The sequence below is a fragment of the Giraffa tippelskirchi genome, chromosome 6 (assembly GCF_054371585.1).
Source record: "Giraffa tippelskirchi isolate mGirTip1 chromosome 6, T2T-mGirTip1v1.2.pri, whole genome shotgun sequence".
NCBI classification, from domain to species: domain Eukaryota; kingdom Metazoa; phylum Chordata; class Mammalia; order Artiodactyla; family Giraffidae; genus Giraffa; species Giraffa tippelskirchi.
Window position 1 is genome coordinate 99,332,304 of NC_137280.1, and position 27,697 is coordinate 99,360,000.

The 27,697-nt window shown below is 40.5% G+C and overlaps 3 protein-coding genes across 33 annotated transcripts in view; all 3 read right to left on the bottom strand.

The window, feature by feature from the left end:
* CDC42SE2 (CDC42 small effector 2) overlaps window positions 1-9,866 on the bottom strand; it is a 112,085-nt gene extending 102,219 nt beyond the window's left edge. For all 14 annotated transcript variants that reach the window (XM_081500270.1, XM_081500276.1, XM_081500272.1 and 11 more), the window contains exon 1: window positions 9,764-9,866. The gene's annotated coding sequence lies outside the window, so the exon portion shown is untranslated. The remainder of the gene's footprint in view (window positions 1-9,763) is intronic.
* Window positions 9,867-12,107: 2,241 nt separating this feature from the next.
* LOC145510073 (protein FAM209-like) lies at window positions 12,108-24,549 on the bottom strand. Its single transcript, XM_081500238.1, has 2 exons — window positions 24,004-24,549; window positions 12,108-12,206 (listed from the first exon to the last, which is right to left on the bottom strand). Exon 1 carries the CDS (start codon window positions 24,508-24,510, stop codon window positions 24,004-24,006), a length of 507 nt encoding a protein of 168 aa, XP_081356364.1. The 5' UTR covers window positions 24,511-24,549; the 3' UTR covers window positions 12,108-12,206.
* LYRM7 (LYR motif containing 7) overlaps window positions 12,108-27,697 on the bottom strand; it is a 620,686-nt gene continuing 605,096 nt past the window's right edge. For 12 of the 18 annotated variants that reach the window (XM_081500251.1, XM_081500252.1, XM_081500260.1 and 9 more), the window contains one exon: window positions 12,108-12,206. The gene's annotated coding sequence lies outside the window, so the exon portion shown is untranslated. Of the gene's footprint in view, window positions 12,207-19,784; window positions 19,878-27,697 lie in introns of all 18 variants that reach the window. The other 6 variants (XM_081500249.1, XM_081500254.1, XM_081500256.1 and 3 more) reach the window with 1 other exon arrangement.

Below are 27,697 nucleotides of genomic sequence, written 5' to 3' on the forward strand. Positions count from 1 at the left end.
ATTCAACAGGCATGTACACTAACGTACCTAGCTGCTGCTTTACCACAGGATACAGTAACTGTGCTGAGAGATATTCCCCCTCTCTTTTGAGGGTGAGTAAACAGGTAGTGCAGTACCGAAAAGAGAAGGCCCAGTAGCAAATTTTTGTACCCTGAACATCCCTCCCGCCAATCTTGAGATTTCTGCTTGAGCGTTCTACAGAAAAAGAAAAAAAAAAAAAAAAACAAGATATGCGAAGAATACTGCCAGGAAAACTACTCTTTTGGTAATGGCAATGGCTTTCCTTTAATCAAAGGAGTTTGGCAACAGAAAAACAATTAGTTTGGTTTCAAGACTCATTTGAGCCCATAGTCCTGATAAAACAAAGCTAAGTGCAGTCCCAGTGTCTATATCCATGTAAATCAACAAGACTCAGAATTCAAGAAACAAAGCTTAAAGAAATATGTGCTCAGTCGCATTCAACTCTTTTCGACCCCATGGACTGCACGCCACCAGGCTCCTCTGTCCATGGGGTTTTCCTGGCAAGAATACTGGAGTGGGTTGCCATTTCCTCCTCCAGGGCATCTTCCCACCCCAGGAATCGAACCTGTGTCTTCTAACTGCAGGACACTGCACTGTCTCCTGCACTGCAGGTCACCAGGGAAGCCTAAAAGAAATATGCGGCAAGCCAAAAATAGTTTTCTTCTTAAAGTGGCTCCCTACTTAGAAATCCAGCTTTCCTTTTCTTTATTCCATTTACCTTACCCTCTTTCCATTCCTTTCTCACCTCCTCTGTTGTTTACCATTTTCCTGGGTATTCTCACCTTCTACACACAAAAATTCATTTCAAACTTACCATTTTCTCTTGTATCTAAAGTTGTGTTTACTTAATTCTTATGGGAATATATGGTTTTAGGTGAAATACTTTTAATTGAAATACTTTTAGTTAAAGAAACACACATAAAAGCTGTTATCAAAGACATGAATAACAAGCAGCCATTCGCTTAGCAAACACGACTGCGCATCAGGTGCAAGATTGTGCATCAGGTACAAGATTGTGCTTGGCAGGTACAGGGAAGCCTACATGTCTGGTGTGGGACAAGCCAAGGAGAAACCAGTAGAACAAATCATCAGAGAGGTCAGCCACACAGATGATGGAGGACCTGGTAGGCACTGTTGTATTCCGGCATTTACTCTAAATGATATGGAAAATCACCAAAGTGTTTTAAATACAGGAGTAAAATAATTAGACTTTCATTTCAAACGGACTGCCCGGGTTGCTATGTTCATGAGAACAGAGAAGAGCAAAAGCAGCAGGGAGACCAGAGGCGAGATGACTAATAACACAGGCGAGAGATGATGGCTAGATGGGGGTGGGGGATAGGGGGGTGGAGCGCAGATGAAGACAGAAAGCAGTGGTCATGTTGATTCATTTTTTAATTTTTAAAAAGTTTTTTTTTTTGTATTTTTGCTGTACTGGCAAAATACACAAAATTTCATTGTGGCACATGGGCCCCATGGCATATGGAATCTTACTCCCCCGGGGCAGGAATCAAACCCACATCCTCTGCATTGGAAGGATTCTTAACCATTGGACCACCAGGAAGTTCCCATATTTATTCTTACGGTAGATTTTAAGGTAAGTAAAGGACACATTCCCATGATACACTATTTTGAGTTAGTGTGAATGTGTAAGAAAGAGGCATCAAGAATGTCTACAAGGTTACAGTCAGAGAAACAAAGATTCAGTTCAGTTCAGTCAGTCGTGTTCGACTCTTTGTGACCCCGTGGACTGCAGCACGCCTGGCCTCCCCGTCCAACACCAACTCCTGGAGTTTACTCAAACTCATGTCCACTGAGTTGGTGATGCCATCCAACCATCTCATCCTCTGTCATCCCCTTCTCCTCCTGCTTTCAATCTTTCCCAGAATCAGGGTCTTTTCAAATGAGTCAGTTCTTCGCATCAGGTGGCCATCAGGTATTGGAGTTTCGGCTTCAGCATCAGTCCTCCCAGTGAATATTCAGGACTGATTTCCTTTAGGATGGACTGCTTGGATCTCCTTGCTGTCCAAGAGATTCTCAAGAGTCTTCTCCAACACCACAGTTCAAAAGCATCAGTTCTTCAGTGCTCAGTTTTTTAATACTCCAACTCTCACATCCATACATGACCACTGGAAAAACCATAGCTTTGACTATACGAACCTTTGTTGGCAAAGTAATGTCTCTGCTTTTTAATATGCTGTCTAGGTTGGTCATAGCTTTTCTTCCAAGGAGCAAGTCTTTTAATTTCATGGCTGCAGTCACCATTTGCAGTGATTTTGGAGCCCCAAAATATAAAGTCTGCCAGTGTTTCCCCACCTATTTGCCAGGAAGTGATGGGACCAGGTGCATGATCTTAGTTTTCTGAATGTTGAGTTTGAAGGCAACTTTTCACTCTCCTCTTTCACTTTCACCAAGAGGCTCTTTAGTTCTCCTTCACTTTCTGCCATAAGGGTGGTGTCATCTGCATATCTGAAGTTATTGATATTTCTCCCGGCAATCTTGATTCCAGCTTGTGCTTCATCCAGTCCAGCATTTCTCATGATGTTCTCTGCACAGAAATTAAATAAGCAGGGTGACAATATACAGCCTTGACATACCCTTTCCTTATTTGGAACCAGTCTGTTGTTCCATGTCCAGTTCTAACTGCTGCTTCCTGACCTGCATACAGATTTCTCAGGAGGCAGGTCAGGTGGTCTAGTATTCCCATCTCTTGAAGAATTTTCCACAGTTTGTTGTGATCCACACAATCAAAGGCTTTGGCATAGTCAATAAAGCAGAAGTAGATGTTTGTCTGGAACTCTTGCTTTTTCGATGATCCAAGGGATGTTGACAATTTGATCTCTGGTTCCTATGCCTTTTCTAAATCCAGCTTGAACATCTGGAAGTTCACGGTTCATGTACTGTTGAAGCCTGGCTTGGATTCAGTTGACATTTAATAAAACAAGGCAAACTGGAATAGGAACACTCACTGGAGTGGGAGAGGAAGGAAGAATGAGGAGTTCAGTTCTGACAGGTTAAATCTGGGATGTCTAACTGAAAATGTTGACTAGCCAGCTGAAGGTTAGGAAAGAGATCCAGGTGAGAGATAACATTCTTAGTATGAAATACATGATAATTCCAGCTTTGAAATACATGATAATTCCAGCTAGAGGCTGAGATGAGATCAGAGAAGACTATGCATAAATATAGAAGAGGTCTAAACACAGAGGTCTAGGACACTGCCTTATTTTTCAGAAGTTGGAGCAACAAAAAAGAACCAGCGAAAGAAACTGAAAATAAGCCGTAGTGTCCCAGAAACAAAGGGAGGAAAGATTTCAAAGATGAGAAATTCACTGACTGCTTTCAAATGCTTTATAGCTGCTACATCCAGTAAGATTGAGAAATGACTAGGGAATTTGTTACCAAGGAGGTCACCAGTAAGCAATCTCAACAAGAGTTGTTTAGGTAGCAGGAAAGATGAGAAAAAAAAGAAATTTTGTGCTGGACCCAAGATAGAGAGGGAATGCTGGTGGCCACAAATAACAACAACTTTTTTGAAGAACAGCAGCTGAAGAAAAATGTGCTACTGGAGTAGGTTTGTTTTTAAAGATGGGAGATATTTTAGCATATCTACATGCTGATAGGAATAATGCAATACAAATGGGAAACACTAATGATTAGCTGGCAGGAGAATGGGATGAATCCTGAGGCAATGCAATGGCCCTGACAGGAAGTGGACAGAACCAAGAGCAAGAGAGGAGGTGATGATCATAGCAAACAGGAAGTGCATACAGTCTGGGTATAGATGCAAGGAGACATGCAAAGTTTTCTCCTGATTGCTTTCATTTTTAATACACAGGAAACAAGGTCATCAGCTGAAAATGAAGAGAAAAGAGGCACCAGAGGTTTGAGGAGATGTGTAAAATAGTCATTTGGGCAGCTGGCGGGGTAATTCCACCAGGGATCCATTGACACTATGATTAAGGGCTGTGAACAGCACAAAGGACCCTCCTTGGCCAACACGAATGGAGAACAAGTCAGCAACTGCTAGGTATCAGCTGGACTGGAAGGAGAACTGGATGGGCGGGGGATGGGGAGGAGGGAGGTTGGTGGTTACCAGGTAAGCACATGAAGTGAGAGGCGCTAAACAAGAACTGGATCTGTGTGCTCAGTCGTGCCAGACTCTTTGCACAACCCATGGACTGTAGCCCACCAGGTTCCTTTGTCCATGGGATTCTCCAGGCAAGAATTCTGGAGCAGGTTGCCAGCCCTCCTCCAGGGAATCTTCCCAGGGATTGAACCCAACGCCTTTTGCATTTCCTGCATTGGCAGGTGAATTCTTTGACACCCGGGAAGTCCAAAAGAGAACTGAGGATATACAAAAGCGAAAAATTTTAACAGTTGACTCTGGATTCAAAGTAGGGTAAATAATCAAGTGAGCGTGTGGAAGAAGGGGGCTCAGGGCACTTAAAAAGGGAGCACCAGCAATGAATCGCAGGTCCCAGATGCAGAAGTACATTTCAAGTGGGGGGTCCTCAACAGAAGGAGCTAGAGAGCGAGCAAGCTGAAGCCCTGACAGAATGCTTGAAAGTGTGTCCTGTGAAATAATAAAGTACAGGTGGGCCTGGTTAAAATGTAACAGAACTACTTTAAAGACTAAAGCAAAACCTCTCCCCAGGCAAAGTGAGCCTGCAGATGAGGGTAACTAGAAGGCTAAGGGACTGGAGCTGAAGAATTATACCACAGGAATCGTAGCTGGAGGTTCCCATACATGGAATCCCCAAGAAAACCATTTCCAGCACTCCTCTGGAGCCAGCTTTGAACAAATTGTCCAACTCAGAAGGCACAGCTGCCACATGAACACCACACCTGTCCCCCCAAGCCCCTTTCCCCACCGAGCTGGACCCCGGACAGGTGATTCCAACAGCATACTAAAGAGGAGCTGGCAAAGTAAAAAAGAGAAGCTTCTCAGGACTCTTCCTCCAAAGTAGACTTCTTGCTCTGAAAGTAGTTCGGAGCTACAAAGAAAAGTTCTATGCCATGTAAGAGTTTGAACACATTGTTGTTCTGAACATATGCCTTCTAATGACAAAAGTAAGACTGTGTGCATGTTCGTCACTCAGTTATGTCTGACTTTTTGTGACCCCATAGACTGTAGCCCATCAGGCTCCTCTGTCCATGGAATTCTGCAGGCAAGAACACTGGAGTGAGTAGACCTTCCCTTTTCCAGGGGGTCTTCCTGACCCAAGGATCGAACCCAGGTCTCCTGCACCGCAGGCAGCTTTTTTACTGTCTGAGCCACTAAGGAAGCCCCTAAAATAAGATTATTACTGACAAATAAGCAGAAGACTTTTTACCACCTAGAACTAGACAAGCTACCTGGTCTTCCTAAGAGCTGGGGATTCAGGGAAAGACAATCCTAGGGAGGCTTTGAAGGTACAGTGAGAGAAAGTAAGCTGTTTTCTGCTTAAACTCTTATCAAGTCCCATCCATTGCATCTCTACAACTATCCATGGGCTCCCACTGCTAGGTGCTAAATATACCCAAAAAATTCATTTTTGCTTTACTGAGCAAAAAGTAAACATAGATTAAGTCAAATGAAACAAAATGATTTTGGTTTAGTACAAGATAATTACATATATTCAATTCTAAAGATTTAATAAGAAATCTTAGTCTTCTCCTTTTCTTGAAATTGTTTTGGTATTTTTCTAACTTTGTGAATTACAAGCTTAATTTAAACACATTTAAAATCAATACGTATTTGTCAGGACTTCTCTGGTGATCCAGTGGCTGAGTTGACACACTCTCCCAATGCAGGGGGCCCGGATTTGATCCTTAGTCAGGGAACTAGATCCCACATGCTGCAACTAAGAGTTTTAATGCTGCAACTAAAGATCCTGCATGCCACAACTAAGACCTGATGCACATAATAAGGAAATAACTTCTTAAAAAGAAATGCTCATTAAAAAATAAAATAATCAATACTTAAGAAATTATAATAGACTCAAAAAAAAAAAAATCTTAGTATGAATTTCTGGGTAAGCTTCCAAATGGAAACAGTGCTCAAAATTCAGTCATCTTCAAATACACCTAAATTGAACACGGCATTATCTAACGCTTTCTAGGAAAAAGAAGGAGTTTGTTCTATTACAATCCATTTTGACTAAAATAGATTTGCAGGTATTTTAATGGTGTCGTGATAGAGATAACTCATCACCAAATTTTGGGCTTTCAGTTCAAAAACTCTCTTTGGATGAGGTCCCAGAGCAGTTTCAGCTAAATCTTGCCCTTCATTACTTGTTAGTATTACAGAAAGTGCAACTATACTTAAGCTTTGAACTGAGGTAGCAGAATGTATAAAGTTAATAATTAACAAGCTAAATTCCAAATTTTTCCAGGTAGTATGAAAAAAAACTGAATCAAAGCCCTCACCAAACTACTGAAGATAAGCACCATGTTTCACTCAGTTCCTCTCAAGAATGCACACGGAACCCATAACGTCCCCTCTGAAACAGATCCAAAACTTCATTAACAATTAACATTCAATACATGTTAAAATATTATTTTCATAAGAACTGAGATTAAGAACACTGATATAGATGAAAATCAATATTGCAACTGAGAGAAAAGTCTTATGGAGCCTTAACAAAGTATTTGAGACTCATCCTAAAGCAGATGAGAAATCTAAACACGGTATCTTTCACAATAGAGACAACTGGGACCTAAAAACACACTAACAACCTATCCTACTGAATAAATGTGAGAGATCAGGTTAAAGCACTTTACGAATGTTAATTGATAAGTCTCTCACAATCTATTCAGACAATATGGGCACAGTTGCAATATGTCTTACCAGTGTGTTTCTTAATAACTTTACTAATTACATCTGATAAAGAACACACTTTCTAAATTATTCTAAAGGATATTACAACAACAAAAAAGACAACTGCCTACAATAAGTCAAACACATATCTTGAAGAAAAAAGCACCAACACACTTCAAGTGTTCCAACAATTATGAAGCGGAATGATCCTGATTTATTTAGCCTCAAAACAAACTACTCTAATGCAGAATAATGCCTTGAAAACACAGTATTTTTTTAAGGTACAACAAAAAAAAATCCAGTCATTATGAGTTCTAATTTACTGGTAAAATTATTTTAACATGTCTCAATGCTGCTGACTGTCAAGAAATCTGATAAAATTCTTACCCCAAATAAAACACAGTAAGCACTTTCTGTTCAACATATAATGCTTACATTATTCCTACCATCACTATTATCATTTGTCACTAGGTTTCTCAACAGACTACAAGGAGTACACATGTGCCTTACCAACTCATTCTTTCCACAAGAACTACATATCTAAAGAAAAACTAACACAACTCTCTACCACTAAAGTTTAAGAGATTACTTTCCTTATTCTTTGTAGGAACCATAAAAAACTATTAGTAAGTCTAAAAATCTGAAAATTCTATTTAAATGCACACAAAATCTTCAACAACGTATAAGGTGTTAACACGTAAAAAGTGGCCACCTAAATTCAAAAGTTATCTGTAAAAAATTAATATACTTTATACTGTAATTATCAAGGTTGACTTTGCAACACATTTAATTTGGACGTCTGAAGAATCCAAGTAAAAATAAGTACCTTTTTATTCTATGTAAATAAGAGAGAAGCAGAGAACACAACCTTTATGTTAAGAATAAATGCAATACTACAAATCATTCTCTTTTTTAGAATTAATAAATGCAATACCACAAATCATTCTCTTTTTAGCAAGCAGTTTTACCAGTTTTAATATTAGATGGAAAGTTCACATATGGAACCACAAATCATTACTCAGAGTCCTTCACTTTTCACTACTACAATACTATATAAAAGGCAATACTACATTTATTTGCAAATAGTGACTAAAACGTCAAAATAAAATTTCTGAAAAGGTGCTTTATTTAAAAATACTTCTTATAGAAAAGGAATCCACTAGTTCTCCTGGGAGATTTTTAAAAGCAGAACATGTTGTACTGCAAAGATTATTTACAGAAAACAGAACCAGAAGTAGTACATTACTATTCAACAAATACACTGTATCAAAAACATCTAACATGGGATAGAGAATAGAAATACTAGTTTGTTAAAGTCTTCTTCCCTTCATTAAAAAAATAAAGATTTTATTAAACTGACAATAGGAAAACGTAACCCAGTAATAATCTTAGCCCTATAAAGTTACTTATTAACCTCTAAATCGACTGCTATGAATCTACACTTCCTGCTGTTCACCTGCCATCTTTTCCGGTGTAAGACAGACCGTCCTTGCAACATCAATAATGAGGAAAGAACACATTCAGCTAAGCTTAAGAAAAAGATAATTGTGGGTTTTGTCTGCTCCGAAGAATCAGCACCCAACACAGGTGCCAGCATACAATAGGTGCTTAATGAATATCTGTAGAGTAAGTGGTGAGGTTTAATTATATTACTGCAACATTAGCTTGTTTTCTTCCCTTAAGAGTTGTCCCTTGCTCAAAAAAGCAACTCAAAACCATGCCAGAGTCCCTCAAAAGCACATAAATTCCTCTATTCATAATGAAATGTAAAGCTGGGTCTCAAAAGAATCAAATGTCAATAGAAAACAAGCCGCTCTTCTTCACTTTCTCCATTCTTTCAAAAGAAAATTAGATCAATAATGTTGATTTAAGAAATATCAAAATGTCTACCAACTTTACTCAAAATTGAAAAAAAAATTCACATTTCTAACGTATCCTCTATGCTCCTAATATTGAAAATAACTGATTTTTCAACACTATCTTGGATGAAATAAAAAAACAAGCTTATAAACCAAAATAACTTGTTTGCCAATTTTTTCCTTAATCTGAATCAAGAGGGTCTGTGCCTAAATTTTTACTAGCTATGAGATCAGCTTTGACATTTCAAAATTCACTTTCATGCAAGTGTTTTATCGAGCATCTAGTACGCGTCAGGCCCTTTAACAAAATGTTAATTTTGTAAACTGAATATTAGCACCAAATTCCTCTTCAAAAGCGTGTCACTTAAAATAAGAGCAGCAGCTAAAGAGGACTCTCAATGTTTCCTGTACACCTTAAGTCAGCGTATCGAGGCTCTTTTCACCTATTCATGCGGCATCAGCGAGCCGCTAACTACCACACCCGCTACCAAAAAATCACTAGTAAAGCGGCAAGCGCTGGGTAAAACAACCTGTAAGAGTAGGACGAGCTCCTCCTCGGAGGTGGTCAGCGCTTTTTCTCCCGGGCCCAAAGCGAACCGCGGCGAGACCCACGGGCGGCTCGCGCGGGACGCCCCCGGCGAGAGTCCGACTCCGAGCCGCGGGCCCCGCCCCGCCGAAACTCTCACCTGGAGGACCCGGGCCCTCTCCACCCGCCCCTTGCACCACCCTCCCGACGCCCAGACCGGCAAAGTTGGGGGGAGGGGGAGCCTTGATTTCCATTTTACAACAGGGGGGCAGTGGGCTCTCTCAGCCGTCCGCCAGTCTTGAATCCGGAACAGAGTCTGGAATCCTCTCCCAGAAGGAATGGAAGAAAAACCAAAGGCAGGGTCCACAGGAGGACGTCGCCCAGACCTGAAAATGGAGCCGCAGGCTCAGCCCGCAGCGCGCGGCGGGCAGGGCCGGGCCGCATTCGCCCCGGAGCCCTAGGCGGTAGGGGTTCGGGGCGTCGGGCCTCCGCCCCAGGGGCCGCGAGGGCGAGGTGGGAGGCCCGGGGCGCGCCCCGGGCCGGAGATGCACTCACCGTAGCCTTTGTCTCCGCCGCTCGCTCCGGCAGCAGCCGCTCTCAGCGCCGGCTCCGCGGCTGCTGTCCCCCCACGCCCGCAGCTGCGCTCCCCGGCGCGCTCGCCGCTTCCTGGCCCCTCCCTCCACGCCCAGGCTCGCGCGCGGGCGGGGCGAGAGGCGGCGCGCGCTCCGGGAGCCGCGGGAGGGCCGCGCCGCCGCGCAGCTGCCGCCGGGCTGGCCCCGCCCCCCGCCCCGCCTGCGGGGATGGGCTCTGGCCGGCACCTCCGCGACGCGCCCGGCTCGCGATCTCCGCGGGCTAGAAGCCCCTTCCCGAACAAGCAGAGGGCAGAGAGTCGGGACTGGAGCCCGCGCGGGAAAGAACGCGCCAGAAGATGGCGACCGGGGCTGGGTGGGAACGTTCGGGAGCCCCTCCCCACGCTCAGGCCGGCGGCCCGCAGCGGCGGCTCGCGCCCCTTCCCCAGACTGCGCGGAGAGGCGGCGCCTGCACTAGCAGTGCAGACGCTCCCAGGCGGGCGAGGGTCGGCGCTGAGCCGTCTGACTGGTTGCCTCTCAGTAGCAGTTGAGAGGTACATGCCCTGAAATCACCAAACCACCCTTAAAAAAAAAAAAGAAACGTAAGAATTGTTGCATCCATCATTACCTGTCTTAAGGCCGAGAATATCCACCTGGTATTTGATATGCATAAAATTAGGAGTTCCCTGTAGCTCAAGGGATAAAAGAATCTGCCTGCGATGCAAGAGACCAGGGTTCATTCCCTGAGTCGGGAAGATCTAATGGGGAAGGGAATGGCAATCCACTCCAGTATTCTTGCCTGGGGAATTCAATGGACAGAGAAGCCTGGCGGGCTACTACAGTTCGTGGAGTCGGACATGACTGAGTGACGAATACACACACACACTGGATCTATGAGAATCCCTTATCTGTAATATTTAATATGTCCTAGAAATCAAACACTTAAGAGTGCCCCTTTCTAGCAGCCAACCCTCCACCAAAATGCCTACAATACTTGGAATATAACGTAGTACGTCTTCCCCATCTTGATTGATATCAGTGCAACATTAGTTTTCTTTTCCCCCTATAGTCAGTTCTCCCTTGTTCAAAAAGCAACTCAAAACCATGCCACAGTCCTTCTAGTTAGTTACTGAAGTCAAAAACTTTGGTCTTTGGCTCCTCATTCTCTCTTCAGCTCCAAACTGTCAAGAAGGTCTGTTGTTTGTAATAAATCAGAATCAGACCACTTCTTACTTACGTCACTTTTATCTTCTCTGGCCTATACTTTGGTGGTTCTCACCTGCATCGCTTTTATCTTCTCTGGCCTGTATTTTGGTGGCCTACTAAATGATCTTCTTGCCCACTGTTATTGCAGTCTATTATCAAATAACAATCAGAAGGACTTCCCTGGTGGTCCAGGGGTTAAAAATCTACCTTCCAATGCAGGGGACACAGGGTTTGATCCCTGGTAGGGGAACTAAGGTCCCACGCTCAAATAGTACAGGGGCAACTACTGAGCTGGTACACAGAGAAGCCCACAAACTGCAATGAAGAGCCCAGGCAGTCAAATTAATTTAAAAACAACAACAACCAGAAAAAAAAAAGAGAAATGGAAAGGAAATGGCAACCCAACCAGTATTCTTGCCTGGAAAAGTCCATGGACAGGAGCCTGGCGGGGTTGCAGTCCACGGAGCTAGGCAACTAAGCACACACACCTGAGGAGGGTGGAAGGAGATGGGTTGGTAGCAATAAACTGGTAGAGCTAAAAAACCACCACCACCACCACCAGAATATCCTCCTACAGGAAAAGTCAGCTGCTGTCTCATCTGGTCTCAATCCCCCATCGCCTCCCTATTTCCTAAACTGTAAAAGCTAAGGTCTTTACAGTGACCTACAAAGCCCTTAGATCTGGCCTTTGCTTTACTTTCTGACTCCAGTTCCAATCGCGTGTATACTCCAGGACAGGGTCTTTGGTAGAGCTTTTTCTCTGCAGGTAACATTCTTCCCATGGCTCAAGTCTTATCTTAAATGATGATGCTTAGCCTGACCACACTATTTAAAACTGTAACCAAGGGACTTTCCTCGTTATCCAGTGGCTAAGAGACCATGCTCCCAATGCAGCAGGCCGGGTTTGATCCCTGGTCAGGAAAGTAGATCCCACATGCCATAACTAGAAGTTTGCATGCCGCAGCTAGAGATCCCACATGCCACAAGTAAAGATCCAGCAAGCCAGAACTAAGACCCAGAGCAGCCAAAAAAAAAAAAAAAAACTGTAACCACCCCAAACCCAACTCTCAATCCTCCCAGCTTGCTCCTTCTCTTCCCATGACACTTAAAATCTTACAAAAATCTTTATAATTTATCTATGTATGTTTATTTTTTAATGTCTGTCTTCCCCAACAGAAGATGAGATTTTCGTCTGTTCTGTTCCACTGATCTATCCCAAGTGCCTAGAGTAAATGGGAAAAAAAAAAAAAAATTAAAATCTTCTAGGTAATAAAAAGTACAAAGCATCAAAAATGACCAATTTTATATTTTCCTGTTTCTATCAGTTAACCAGAAGAGTCCTATCTACATCATAACACAAGCATTTTGATTTTCTGATTACTCTGAGTACAGTGATGACTTGACCTTCAATGCAGTTTTTCTAACCATTGAGATCATGGTATCCTATTTCACTGGAGAAGACAAACATAAATTAGAGGAAACATTCTGGTGTAAAAGTTAAAAATACATATTAATTGTAAAAATGTCTGTATCTTGCCATAATGGAAATATTAAAAAAGAATGTGTGTATATATATATATATATATATATATATATATATAACTGAGTCATTTTGCTGTACAGCAGAGATTGCCACACCACTGTAAATCAACTATACTTCAATTAAAAAATAAAATTAAAAAAATTCCTATGACAAAAAGAAAACAGGTAATTCCTGAACTTGATATATACGTTTATAATCCTTCCTTTGAATTACAAATGTAGTCATCTTGTGTGAAGGCCTTAAGTAATAACATTTCCTATCATTTATTCATGATAGTATTTATTATGTAAATGTTTATTTCCAGATATTTCATACTTAGTTTATATACATATCATGTGTGATCAAATATCTTAATACATAATTTCAGTTGCTATATAGCTATTCCTATATACCTCTTGCCAGTAGAAAAAAAAGTCAGTTAAGAAGACAATTTCATTCAAAGGATACATTTTGTATGAAAGTCTGTGCATATGATTATTTGCTCAGTATTATACTTATGGCATAGTCTCTTCACATATATAATTTATCCTTTCTGATTTAAAACTAAGGCTACAGATGATCTCTTACAATTTAGATTACTTTTATATAAAATTGAATAAACTGCTTTTATTCGAAAAAAAATGAATATATATTTCATTAATGTAAAAATACGGTTCGTAATTACAATTGTACCAAACAATTTTTTCTGGAGTTATTATTATGATGTGTCTGTACTGTTCTTTAAATTGTTGATAAGTGAAAACTTATCTGAAAAGCACAGAGTAGGGGGCTTCCCTTGTGGCTCAGTGGTAAAGAATCCACCTGCCAATGCAGAAGACACGAGTTTGATCCCTGGTCCGGGAGGATCCCACATGCCATGGAGCGACTAAGCCCCTGTGCCACAGCTACTGAGCCTGCGCTCTTGAGCCGCGGAACTCATGAGCCCCCAGGCTGCAACTACTGAAGCCGGCTCACTCTAGAGCCCGTGCTCTGCAACAGGAGAAGCCACTGTAATGAGAATCTTGCACACTGCAAGAAGAGTAGCCTCAGCTTGCTGCAACTAGAGAAAAGCCTGCACAGCAACGAAGACATGGCACAACAAAAATAAATTTTAAAAAGACACAATAGAAAATAATTCATAATTCATCCACATACTGCTAAGTTAAATGCAACTGTTACAGTACAAAATAAAATGTTTTGCACGCTTACTAGTCCACAAACAAGAAAATGATCTCAACAAAACTAACATGGTATATTTGTGCCTTAACCAATGGAAACATTAATACCAAGGACAACAGAAAGCAATCTGTTGGTTTAACGAACTGCTATCACTACTCATGAGCTCATGTAGCTACCACACTGGCCTGATGATGCAATCTCTTTGTTAAGTAAATTTTCCTTTATAATTTTTTACAGGAAGTGGATTTTTCCTAGAAATATACTATTTTTTTTTTTTTTAACTGCTTTCCAAAATTCAGTACCAGCTATTTATCACATATAGGAGAGATGGTGTATTAGGGTTAGAGTCTGGAGTTTAAACTCTGATGTATAATTAGCTGGGTGACCCTGACCAAAGTTCTTAATCTTTCTAAACCTATCTTTTCTTCTCATTTAATGGGGGGTAGTACTTACCTCTAAGAGTTGTTGCAGGAAATCAATGAGAGAACTCAAGCAAAACTCTTAGCCCTGGGCCTGGCACATGCTCAGTGCTGGTAAATGCTAGCTATTATCCTCACACAAGCATATAATTAAGCTCATTGCCCTATATTTGTAATACTGAGAAAATGGTTCATAATCGGCCCCAAATGGGACTGTTTGAGCTCTACATCAAGATAGTATTATATGCAATTACATGAATATTTTTAAAAACTGCACTAACATTTCTTTTACCACCACTATGTGCCAGACACAGTTCTAGGCAACAAAGGAAGCTAAAAGAAATAAGGCCCAGACCTGGAATAGCTTTACAGTTAACTGAAAGGAGACATACCACTACCAAATAACTACTTTCAAAGTAGTCTGACCATACTTCCTTGTTTGTCACGGTACTTCTCGACCTGGCTTAAAAGTTATTTGTGCCCACTCTCATTCTCAATACGTCCAGGTTTAAATGACAAGTATGTATAAATTGCTTGGGGTACAGAGAAGGAACCATAAGTTTCATGTAAAGCTACAGAGGCTTTAGCTCCTTGAAATGAACATCTAACTTGGCCAAGTGGATCAAAGGAGGGAGAAAAGGCAGAGGGAAGATTTCATTTGTACTGTTCTGAGTCAAAACTACAAAGCTTTTCCATACTTGTTAACAAACTTAGGAAATCCCTTTGACCAATGTTATATGACTTAGCTTGAGGATCTCGTATTTTTTTCCTGAAGATATATCATGGACACTCCAAAACACAAACTATACAACTGGTCTTCATTTATTTTTACAACAAATATCTATTGAGCATCTACTAAGTATACGTGATCTGTCTGTGGTGTGATAGAGGATACCAAAAAGATTTACAAGACAGAGTCAAGCAATGTAAAATCTAGTTGTCAATACCAAATTCCTCAGCTAATTCGTCAACAAGATAATGGGACAGAGCACACAAAGTGTGATTTGGGAAGACTGAGAAAAATCACGAAGCACACGGAACTTACTGAGAAAGGAGAATATGCCTCAAAGGAGGACCGCAGGCCGTGGCCCTTCTGTGACTGGAGCAGCCAGGTAGGAGAGGAACCTAAGTCAGACTCCCGCTGAACACTCTTATCCAGAGTTGACCCTTGCTGCTCATCAAACCACAAATATCCTTTGAATGCCTGCTGTTTGCCAGGTAGCATACCAAATGCTGTGGGAAAACTTAGTATAAAGCATGGTCTTTGTCCTTAATGAAATGTCACGCAGCAACATTTGAATAATTAGACACCATAGCAGCTGAGGGGATCGCTGAGGTCTGTGTCGGTTTCTTAGAGGGAGAGGAATTTGAGGTGGGTCTCTGGAAGAAGAAAGTCCAGGTCTGTGTTTTCTAAACTGTGGATTGTACATCTATGGCGGTGTGGGAGATGACTTATAGGTAGCACACTTAAGAGGGGTGGGGGTGAAAAGAAGAGGCGAAGTAGCCTGGGATACATGCAGCTCACAGAACTTCAGTATGTAGCCTGTAATATAATTACATTGTAGCCCCTTAGCTTAAAACACAACAAAGAACAGAGAGCTAGGAATTGTAATAGAAATGCCTTCTGGGGACAACCAGAGAGGAAGAATAGGACCTTTTGAGAATCACTCTGCTATGTCAGGTTAGAGACCACAAGTGATGAAGAATTTCTTTTTTTTTTTTTTTTCTCTTTTAGAGTTAACTCCTATAGATGGCAGGTAATTCAGATTTTCCACATGTGATAGCGATCAAAGTTTCTTTTATATGTTTGTTAAGGTTAAAAATATGAATCAGCTAAAGGAAATCTCTCTCAAGTAAACAACAGAGGCAATAAAGAGAAAGGGGATGTGGCGCTTTAGGGAATACAAAGCTTGGCGAGCCAAGGTTCCGTAAAGTGCCACGTTAAAGGTGTGTTCCCAGGGAGAGCAGGACCCATACTGAATCTTGAGCTGAGTACTGGCATACAAGCATGGGGAAAGCAAGAGTTCAAAATTCGGGTAACCCAGAGGGGGTGAAGTCTGCTACAGGCCGGGGGAGTGCTCCTTCCGCACCTGGAGGAAGCTCCTTGGCCCAGAGGAACCAGCAGAACTGGCCCCCGGACCCTGCTGGGAAGCCATTCAGCAGACACCCGGGGGCCTCCCATCTCTGTTTTATCAGGGCTCCAGCAAGATGGGACATGGAGGCTTCGCATACCTCAAAGTGCCTGCACACTGCTGCCCTTAAAACAGGCAGGACAGACATGTTACACCTCCTCCAAGCACAGAGAGCTATGTGTGTTTTCATAAAGAAAGGTTGTGATGAGTAAAATTTGGGGGTATAGTTGAAAGAAATAGAAGGTGGCCAAGTCAGGAACTTTCACATCCCATCCTCCACTTCTCCCCCAGTGAGTGTTACTGCCTAATAGTGTTTCAGCTCCTGCTTCTGGTCCTGTGATTAGCTAAGCTAAGCAGCTGGGAGGACTTTCACTGCTTGCTTTCTGTCATGACCTCTGTGGTGGGGTCCATGCACTGTATATCCCCGGGACTGTAGTAGGCAAACGGCTGAAAACACATCACCCGCTCCACCCCCAATATCCTATTCCCTAAATTCTGGAACCTGTAAGCAGAATGAAATATCATTCCCACAATTATGTCACACCTCATACATGGATGCTCAGTGATGTCTGACTCTCTGTGACCCCACGGACTGTGTAGCCTTCCAGGTTCTTGTGTCTATGGAATTTTCCAGGCAAGAATACTAGAGTGTGTTGCCGTTTCCTTCTCCAGGGGCTCTTCTCAACCCAGTGATCAAACCTGTATCTCTTGCATCTCCTGCATTGGCAGGCAGATTCCTTACCACTGCACCACCTGGGAGTTACATCATAGTTGACCTTAAAGTAAGACAATCCAGGTGGGCCTGATCCCATTACCTGAGCCCTTAAAAGCAAAGAGCTTTCTATGGCTGGTGGCAGAAGAAGAAGCCAGAGAGAGTCAAAGCACGAAACAGAGTCAATTTGCCATTGCCGGCATGAAGACAGGGAATGAGGCACATGAAAAGGAATACATAAGGCTTCTAGAAGCAGAGTGTGGCCCCTGGCTGGTAGCCAGCAAGGAAACAGGGACCTAAGTCCTGTCCCCATAAGAAACTGAATTCTGTCAACAACAAAAATGTGCTTTGAAACAGACTTCCCCACTGAAGTCTCCAGATGAGAACTCTGGCAGGCACCTTGACTTCAGCTGTGTGATACTGTGAGCAGAAAATTCAGCAACACCATGCTGGACTTCTGACCTACAGATAATAGGAGCTAATAAATGGGTGTTGTTTTATGCCACCAATGGTAATTTGTTACATAGCAATAGAAAACTAGCATAATGCCTGTCACTGAATTAACCCTTCTCTAGACAGGCCTCCAGCTTCAAGACTGTAGGAACTGACACTCATCAGTCCATAGACAAATGGATCAATTCCCAGGCATTAGTAAATAAGCCTGAGTCACTTATGAATATACAAGGAGGGGAATTAAGGGAAAAGATTGGAATTCCTGATAATTTGGCTTGGGGGGGTACTTATATTTTATTTTCACTTGGGTAAAAAAGGAAATCTGACCTTATTCTGAAATAACTGGATGGTGAAACTTTACCAATTTGGGGTGCTATTAGAATTTCAGGTAGCATAAGAGAAAGAAAAGACAGAGGAAAGGTGGTGTTCTCCAGTAAAAAGAGAATGATCTCCTGGGACAAGTGGATATGAGTATGTTTTGCAGATTGGTAGCTGTCTGATCGTGGATTTATCGGAAATTTTAACCTCTTCAAACCTAAGACTATTTATCTTAAAGTATGGAAAATAACTATCTAATAAGACTTGGGGAGAATTAAATAAAATAGCTCATGTAAAACCTCAGTGCCTGTGGCACAGTAGACTATCAATAGTTTATCTCCATTGTTTTTTAGTCACTAAGTCACATCTGACTCTTTTGCAATTCCACGGACTCTAGCCCGCCAGGCTCCTCCAGGCAAGAACACTGGAGTGGGTTGCCATTTCCTTCTTCAGGAGATCTTCCTGACCCAAGGATCAAACCTGTGTCTCCTTCATTGCCAGGTGGATTTTTTTCACCACTGGCCATCCTTTTCACCGGAGAAGGCAATGGCACCCCACTCCAGTACTCTTGCCTGGAAAATCCCATGGATGGAGGAGCCCGGTAGGCTGCGGTCCATGGGGTCGCTAAGAGTCAGACACGACTGAGCGACTTTACTTTCACTTTTCCCTTTCATGCACTGGAGAAGGAAATGGCAACCCACTCCAGTATTCTTGCCTGGAGAATCCTAGGGATGGCAGAGCCTGGTGGGCTGCCGTCTATGGGGTCGCACAGAGTCGGACACGACTGAAGCGACTTAGCAGCAGCAGTAGCAGCATCCTTTTCACAATGTCTTTGCAATGTTTCTAGCTATTATGGCATATATGCAATTAATGCTATCCTACAGAAATATAATGCATGCCACACTTGTACTTTAAAATTTTCTAGTAGTCACATGAAGAAAAAAGTAAAAATATGAAACTAATAGCACATCTCAATTCAGTACAGCCATGTTTCAAGTGTTCAATAGCAACATGTAGCCAGTGGCTATAGTTCTGGACGGCTCAGTACTAGAACTCTAAATAAATATTTCAATCAGTTCTCTTCTACTCTTTGGTAATCTAAAATAAACATAAATAGGTGACTGATAGGTAATTACAGAGGTATGAGAACATATATGCACACACATTGTACTCTGGCACATACTAAACCCAGATGATTTGAGTTTTTGTCATTGTTGTTTTACCATCAGTTCTTAGTTGCAGTGAGTCATATTTCAATCAGGGGAGCAGGGTATGAGTGGTACATGGGTTTCTAATTTTAAATTCCAAAACATACCACAAATCAGAGCTACACAGTCAAAGTCATACCAGGCAACCATGAGAGCTAGGTTAAAACAAAAACCTATCTCACATAAAAGAATACTTGTTGATTTTCAAAGTAACTCTAGTAAAAGATTACAGATTTATTTCCTTTGCTTTTTCTCTGAAGACAATGGTATAGACTTTTGGATTCTACAGAAGCTTTTCTTTTTCCTTTTTAAGTCATTATCTCCATTATGTGAGAATGAGGACTAAAGCAAATCAGAACTATAGAAAACAGTAGGCATTGCATAGGAACCACGGAAGGACTTGCAAAAAATCTGTGACATTTCTACGAGGATCTTCAAAAATGATCCAGACAGTGATCTTGCTCCTAGAGTAGATACACAGAAAAAAAGAGGGCACATCCAAACACATATAATACAAGGTATAACACAGAAAGAAAATGAGGGATACCCAAAAAACACACCACAAGTACTGGTAGAAACAGAATCCTTCTCGGTGGGGGTTAGGAAAGGTTTCCTAGCAAAGTATTGTTTGTGAGTTGTTTTAAAGAATGGTCTTTAAAGGATGGTTAATAGGGCTCAATTCAACAGATACTTGTTGCCAACCTACTGTGTGGCAGGCATCATTGTAGGCAAGGGGGGATCTATTGATGCAAGTCTGCGTTTAAGCTGTGGCATGGGAGTGAAGAATGGTGCAGGACAAGTAAAACCAGCAATACAGCACTGCTCTGGATTCCAATCACTTTCTCCATCTCACATTACCTCTGACGTCCCTCTGCCTCTGAAGTCTTCCAAGGCTCTGCCTCTTGAACCCACAAACAACTTCTTATCTCTTCTCTGTTTCTGACCTTTCATCTAGAATAAGATGTGGGATTCCAGAATAAGAGGTGTTTCATTCTCTGACCCCTCACCATGCAATCACACAGACTCTGCTCACCCTCAGCTCTGGCTCTAGCTCTAGTCAGGAAGCTACAGAATCAAAAAGCCACCACCACAGCTTCCGGCTCCAGCATTGCCCTGGTGTGAAGAGGAAGTTGGGCACAGTTTGCTAAGTATTATCACAGACATAGTTCTAGTGGAGGACATTTGACTCAGCCTGTGATGATATGAAAAGGATTCCAAAAAGAGCAGATGCTTGAGAAGAATTATCCACGACTGAAAGGAAGGAGGAGATTTTTATTTTTGGCATAGAAAAACAACCTGATTGAAATCAGGGTGAGATGAGAGTATGATGCCCTTAGAGAACCAGAGAATGAGAGCAGTTCAGAGAAGGGTTACTGTGGGCACAGAGAGGAAATGATTCTGGACCTGCCGAGAGAGGCTAGAGCGTGTGAAGGAGTTTGGATTTATTTAGAAGATGATAAAAAGTAGAGCAGAAAGACAAACTGTACCAAAGATGCTGCTTTCAAAGAATAAAGTTTACATATATGGACATATCATCAGTGTATCATATATAACCTTTGAACTTCAAAATATCCTTGTTTTGATAATTTACTTGATAAGATCCATGTAGCATTTACTCATAAAGGGCAGTATGTGAAAACCTGAAATGGAATTACAGTACCGACATGATTATTTCATGCTCATCTGTTTTGAGTTTAAAAAAGCATGTGAAGGTTGACTTCTTCCTAATTTCCCATTAATCTGAACAGTTTTTATTATTAACTAAAGTTTGTCTCCTGATGAACAATAATTGTATATACATGAAATTCAGAGGTCAATGTCAATTCCATGAGTTACTTTGCTATTCATGTATTGTCTCCTAGACACTTTTTTCCCTTTTTTCATTTTTCTCTTCTATCATGGTATAAATTGCATACTCTACTAAAAACAGGTTAAATACAAATAGAAAAAATTATGAAAATTTCTGAAAAGAGAATGGTATCTTATAAGAGAAAGAAAATTAACTTATTTGGGGGCTGATATTAACATCTTAGCCATTTGACAAATTCATGGGAATTTCCTCAATTGGGGAAAACGAAAGTTTGTTTTCTTTTTTTAAATAGTTGTCTTTAATACAAAGAATGATTTCCATAGTGATTTCTTGATTTAGAAAAGTGAAAGAGACTCAAAGATGTTAATTACATCTTCCTGCTCCAGGCAAGATCTGCCCAACGTATTCTTTTGCTCATCAAAAATTACTCAGTTCCAGTTTTATATTCCATTAACTGATATGTTTTAAATCAATAAGAAAGAGATACAAAATATTAAAAGTCACTGTTAAGAATTCTGATAAGCAGCTATAATGTTTATTTATTATTTTTCATTTTGTTTTATGCATCTCTATACAGTCTTTAAAAGTGCATTTCTAAAATTAACAAGAACTTTTTTTTTTTGTATTTTTAGGTCTATAGAAAAATTGACTGACAAGTATAGAGTTCCCATGTAGTTCTCATCCTCCACCCCAGTTTCCCGTTATTAACACCTTGCATTAGCATGGTGTAATTGTTATGAATGATATTTTTCCCAACAAAGTTTTAAACTTCTCTCTAAGAGTTCTTGGATATCTTCTGTTAGATTTACTCTTTAGGGCTTCCCTGGTGGCTCAACAGTAAAGAATCTGCCTGCAATGCAAGAGATGTGGGTTTGATCCCTGGGGTCGGAAAGATCCCCTGGAGTAGGAAATGGCAATCTATTCCAGTATTCTTGCCTGGAAAATTTCAAGGACAGAGGAGCCTGGTGGGGAACACTCCATGGGGTAGCAGAGTCAGACACAACTGAGTGCGCGCACATACACACACACACTTGATATTCTCTAATATTACTAATAGAAGTTTCTTTTCTTTATGTTTCTAGTTGTTTGCTACTAGTAGCATATAGGAATGCAACTCATTTTTACATAAAACGTCTTGTTAATTTTAGATTATTTTAGGTTGTCTATGTAAACGATCATACCAATGGCGTATCAACTGACCACTTAATTTCTTCCTTGCCAATCCTTATGCCTCCACACTGCTTTAGGACTACCAGTCTAAGGTTTAATAGAAAAAAACATTTTTTTTTCTATACCTGTTTTTAAAGGGAACGTTTCTAATATTTTTCCACTTGGAATGATGCTTGCTTTAGATCATCTATAGTACTCTTAATCAAGTTAGGAAGATAAGAAAGTAGACCCAACATATACATAATTGGCATCCTCAAAGATTAAAAACCCTTCCCCCACAAATGACCATCCTAAGTTTTTAAAGACATAAATCAAGAAAACTTTTTCTCCAAATAAAAGGTATTTTGACTGTTATGGATCAAATAATATGAGACATATTCCTAGCAAAAAAGTTATTGAGAATCAAAGATAAAGAAAGAAAACCTTAGTTTGCCAGACAAAGGTTTAATGTACAATAACAGTCTCAGATTTCTCCATAGCCTTGATTGAAGTCAGTAAAATAATGTCCTCAAGAACTCAAAGTCCTTATGGAAAGAAAGTGTGACTCAAGAATTTTATGCCCAGTAAATTGCTTTTCAGGTATAAAAGCAAGAGAAGTACAACTGCTTTTAACAACAGTTGGGACAGGAAGGAAAAAGGCAAAGACTCAAGTAATATGTTTAAGAAAATCCATCTGGCATTGGGAATTTTTTAAATGTGTGTCCAGGTGATTGATTCTAATAGGCAGCTAGATTTAGGAACCACTATAAACTACGGAGAAGGCAATGGCACCCCACTCCAGTGTTCTTGCCTGGAGAATCCCAGGGATGGCGGAGCCTGCTGGGTTGCCATCTATGGGGTCGCAGAGTCGGACACGACTGAGGTGACTTAGCATAGCATAGCATAGCATGAACTATGGGAATAATGATATTTACTCTCCTTTTCAAGCCTCAATTGTCCATGGTAAGTACATCAAACACTGTTGATTTCTACCAGTCTCCAGGCTGTCGAACAAAGAGATACCAATCCATATAAAACAATCCATATATAAAATCTTGTATGAGAAATTTAAGTATTTTTTTCCTCTTTGGTATGAGATATTATTTTAGTATACAGTCTTGGCAAGAACAAGCTGCTCTTGACTATGAATCTGGAGTCACCAACAAGAGTTACAATGAATAAATCCAATCAGTGTGCCCTATATCTGGAACATCCATATCAATCATGGAGACTGATTAAAAAACAAAAAACAGTGAGCATAGACAGGACCAAAAAATAAATAAATTAGAAAACAAACAAAAACACAGAGGTGATCATCTGTAAGCACTGGTATCCATCAAATTTCAAATTTAAGAATGTTTTTGAGGTCTCCTCTTGGAAGAAGAGGAGTTGAGGACTAACTTAATCCTTGTCCTTTCTTTCCTATTCCCATAATTTTCTTACTCTGTTCTGGGTCTTCCCATCAGTTTATTTGCTTGTCTGTGAACGTGCTCCACAGAAGCAACAAAATCCATTCCAGCTATTTGTATCAACCTATTCGGCTGGCTCAAGTTGGAGTCATCGATAGTCAATTTTTTTTTCTTTCTTTCTCTTTTTGTTTTTTGTATTACAGGAATAACTTTGATTGCCCCTTATCAAGTCATGGTGCACTTCCTAGCAAACAGGGCCTGGACTTTTTATCATTAAACAGTGTATCTCAATCTCTAGTAGTACTTTTTGTTTTAAAGCCTGATATTAAAGCTACATCAGCTTTCATTTGGTTAGTATTTGTATGATCTAACTTTTGCCATTCTTTTGCTTTCAATTTTAAGATCTCTGTTCAAAACAATGGGAGTTTACTGAATTCTAATTTAATAGCTATTTGGGTCAGTACATCAAATCTATCATTTCACTGTTTCCTGACTTCTTTTGTTGTTGGGATCCAACTGTGGCTCCTTTAAAGGCTAAACACTGCAGGTATAAACTTGGGCAGCAGACAATTCAGAACAACTGTTCATAGATCAAAATGCACTTTCTCTTTTTTTTTTTTTTTTTGCTTTTCTTCACAACAGTTTTACAGTTTGGATACAGTTTGTCAGTACCCAACTTTTCCTCTCCTACTTGGACACACAAACTCACTCAATCGGCAGAGTCTTCTTCGCCCCAAATCTCATATATTGTAACGTTATGGTGAAGATCTGTACCCCCTAAGTTCTGAAGCCTGAAGTGACCTCTGGTTGCCATGGTGACTTTCAGATTCCGCACCTTGGACACAAATTTCACAAGGTCCATCTCGAGCTGGGTTAAGGTATTGAATGCATAGTCTTTGTTGGGGGAAGCGTTTTTCCTTCCCGGAGGGCGAAATGTACAGCCCCGAAGGGTGGGAGGAGTCTGCACCTTATTCTTCTCACCATCTCCTCGAAACTTCAGTATCATGTACAGCACAACAATAAAAATGAGCCAGAGCCACTTGCTCCCAAGCCAGCTTTGGGTATGCTCTGGTAGATTCTGCCGAATTTGAAAGTGGCCTCCGCAGGGAACCTTCCCCTGGGTTTCTTTGGCTTTATCTCTCAGAGAAGAAAACATAAAGGCATAGCCACAGGAGAGACACAGAGGCAAGAACAAGAACCATTTCAGCGACTGCATGGTGAGCAGAGATGGGGCAGGATGTGGCTCGCAGCAGGCTGGTGTGCCCTTGCACCTGGAGACTGGGGACCAGGCAGGGCTGGACCGTTGGTGATGTCACAGAGGCCCCCCCAGCCAGAACCCGCTCTAGCCATTGTGATGGCTTCAGGGCAGAGGATAAAGAGGCTTGAGGGGGTCAAAATGCACTTTCTTATGGGCTGAAGTTATAAGCCTGCTGAGCTAAACCAGAAAAACAAATATGGTAGAAATGATTAAATTTTGAGGTCAGAATTGGCTACATAATTTGTGCAGCCCTGTGCAAAATGAAAATACGTGACTTTTTGTTAAAAAATTAAGAATATCAAGACAGTGACAGCAGAACATTAAAAAAAGTGTAGCGTCCTTCTGAACACAGGGCCTATGTGACTGCACGGGATGCATACCATGAGATTGGCCCTAAGTGACATGCACTCTGCTTGCTGAGCTGATCTATTCCTTTTCTGTACAAATGGAGCCATTTGTTCCATTAGGAATTGAGTGAAATTCAAAGAAGAAAGCTGATACTAAAAAATGAGTCATAAAACTCTTTGGAAAGCACTTGATAACCTTCTTGTAAACATACATGGACTTCTCTAGAAAGAATACACAAATGAATTCTCAGCTACTGACTTCAGAAGACAACTTACCCTAATTACAATAAATAAGCAGAAATGTTAAAGAGGTGAAGAGATTCATTTACTACAATTATTATCACTTAGTAGAAGGTGGAAGGAAAAAATATCTTGGAATTCAATTCTGTTTTTTTAAACATTTTCCCATAGCTATTACCCATTCTTTGGATTTCACTATGGAAATAATAACTTAGGTGAAAACAAGTATACATCAGTGAGTTAATAGTGCATAAGTGCTAAGTCGCTTCAATTGCGTCCGACTCTTTGCAACCCCGAGAACTAAAGCCCGCCAGGCTCCTCTGTCCATGGGATTCTCCAGGCAAGAACACTGGAGTGGGTTGCCATTCCATTCTCCATGAGTTAATACTTGTGTAATATACACATGGAAGAGTATCAAGCTAAATTGCAATTTGGAGATCTAATAAGATATCATGCTTTCATTAAACTGAACAAACGAAGAGCAATATTATTCATTCATTCAACAATTATTTACCGAGTGACCATTATGTGTCAAGTGTTTGCTCAGTCACTTCAGTCATGTCTGACTCTGTGTGACTCTATGGACTGTAGCCCACCAGGCTCCTCTGTTCATGGAATTCTCCAGGCAAGAATACTGGAGTGGGTTGCCATTTCCTTCTCCAGGGGATGTTCCTGAGCCAGGGATCAAACTGGAATCTCTTATATCTCCTGCATTGGCAGGCGGGTTCTTTACCACTAGTGCCACCTGGGAAGCCATATGTCAAGTAGATGACAGTAAAAAATAAGATATATATATATATATATATATATATATATATATATATATATATATATATATATATGTATACACACATATATGGGGGCATCCTTGATGGCTCAGTGGTAAAGAATCCACCTGCCAATGTAAGAGACTTGGGTTTGATCCCTGGGTCAGGAAGGTCCCCTGGAGAAGTCAATGGCAACCCACTCCAGTATTCTCGCCTGGGAAATCCCATGGACAGAGGAGCCTGGCGGGCTACAGTCCATGCGGTCGCAAAAGAGTTGGACATGACTTAGCAACAACACAACCGCCACCACCAAATATATGTGTAGATATGTAAATGTATGTATCAGATATTAGTGTGATAAGAAAAACAAGCAGTTAAAAGGAATAGGAAGCAAAAAAAGATTAAAGGGGTGATAGTCAAGGTAGGTTTTACTGAGAAGATGACATTTGAGGAAATGCTTGAAGTAGATGTAGGTACTATGAGAATTTTGAGTATGTTTGTGGCTATGAAGAGATTGAAGGAAAAGAGATAAATGATGAAAGGTGGTCTGCGAGGGGGTAAGGGCGTGGATCAAGGGACATATAGATTAAGGAGCTAGCCCTGTAAAGAGAAAGACAATTCATTTTCTGAGATCAAAGAAATTGACCTAAAAATGAATTCAGAATTAAAAGGGGAATTGTAAATTATTGACTTTCATACAGAGTTAAGGTGATATTGGCAACCTTAATGCTATGTGACCTAAGACAAAGGCCAAGGAAAGAAGGATGATATTAGTAGAGAAAAGAAAATGCATTAGATAATAATATAAGAATATATAATTTGAGAGCTGAGGTTGGAATAAGGAAAAAGGCGCTTATTTAGAATAATAAAGGCAAAGACAGTGTTTAATGAGTTATTAGTACTACAGCTTATAAAAGAAGCATCATGTAAAATCAGACCATAATTTCATAATCTTAACAAAAACACATGGGAGAGGAAAGGATTGGGAGTCTGGGATTAGCAGATGAAAATGAGTATATATAGGATGGATAAACAACAAGATCCTACTGTATAGCACAGGAAACTAAGATAAACCATAATGGGAAAGAATATGAAAAAGAATATATATATACACACACACATATATATAAAAAAGTGAATCATTTTGCTATATATCAGAAATCAACACAACAGTGTAAATCAACTGTTTTCAATAAAATTAAATCAAAAAAAGAAAACATAAAATATATGAAGGAAATTCAGGGGGTAGAAATGATCTAGCATGTAATAGAAATTTATTTATTGATAAACAAAACAGTGTTGATAAACACTGGTGTGGATTTCATGGTCCCTGGCAGTGAAGGCAAAAATTGCATACATTATGGCATATATTATTCATTTTATGCTATAAGAATATATACAAAATTACAGATATAAGTACATATTTTGTTAGAATTAACTGTAGGACAAATTTACCATAAGCCTTTTACATCTAAGGGGACTTAGATAACATAATAGATAATATTTTTACCATAATTTCATTAAAATTAGGGAACTGGTATTTAAAATTTTATAAACCAGAGGACACAACATCAGACTACAGGTAAACAAGGATCTAAGTCACATATTTTGTGATGGTCACACAATACAGAGGTGTTTACTCTTAGAAAATCTTCCTAAATTCTGAATAAGATCTAGCCAGAGTTATCCCTCAGTATATAAATGCACTTTCCTGATAGCTTTTACAAAGTCCAGAAAAAAATGGTTGGTAAAAATTATACATGCAGCTTGAGAGGTAACTAGGCAAAAATA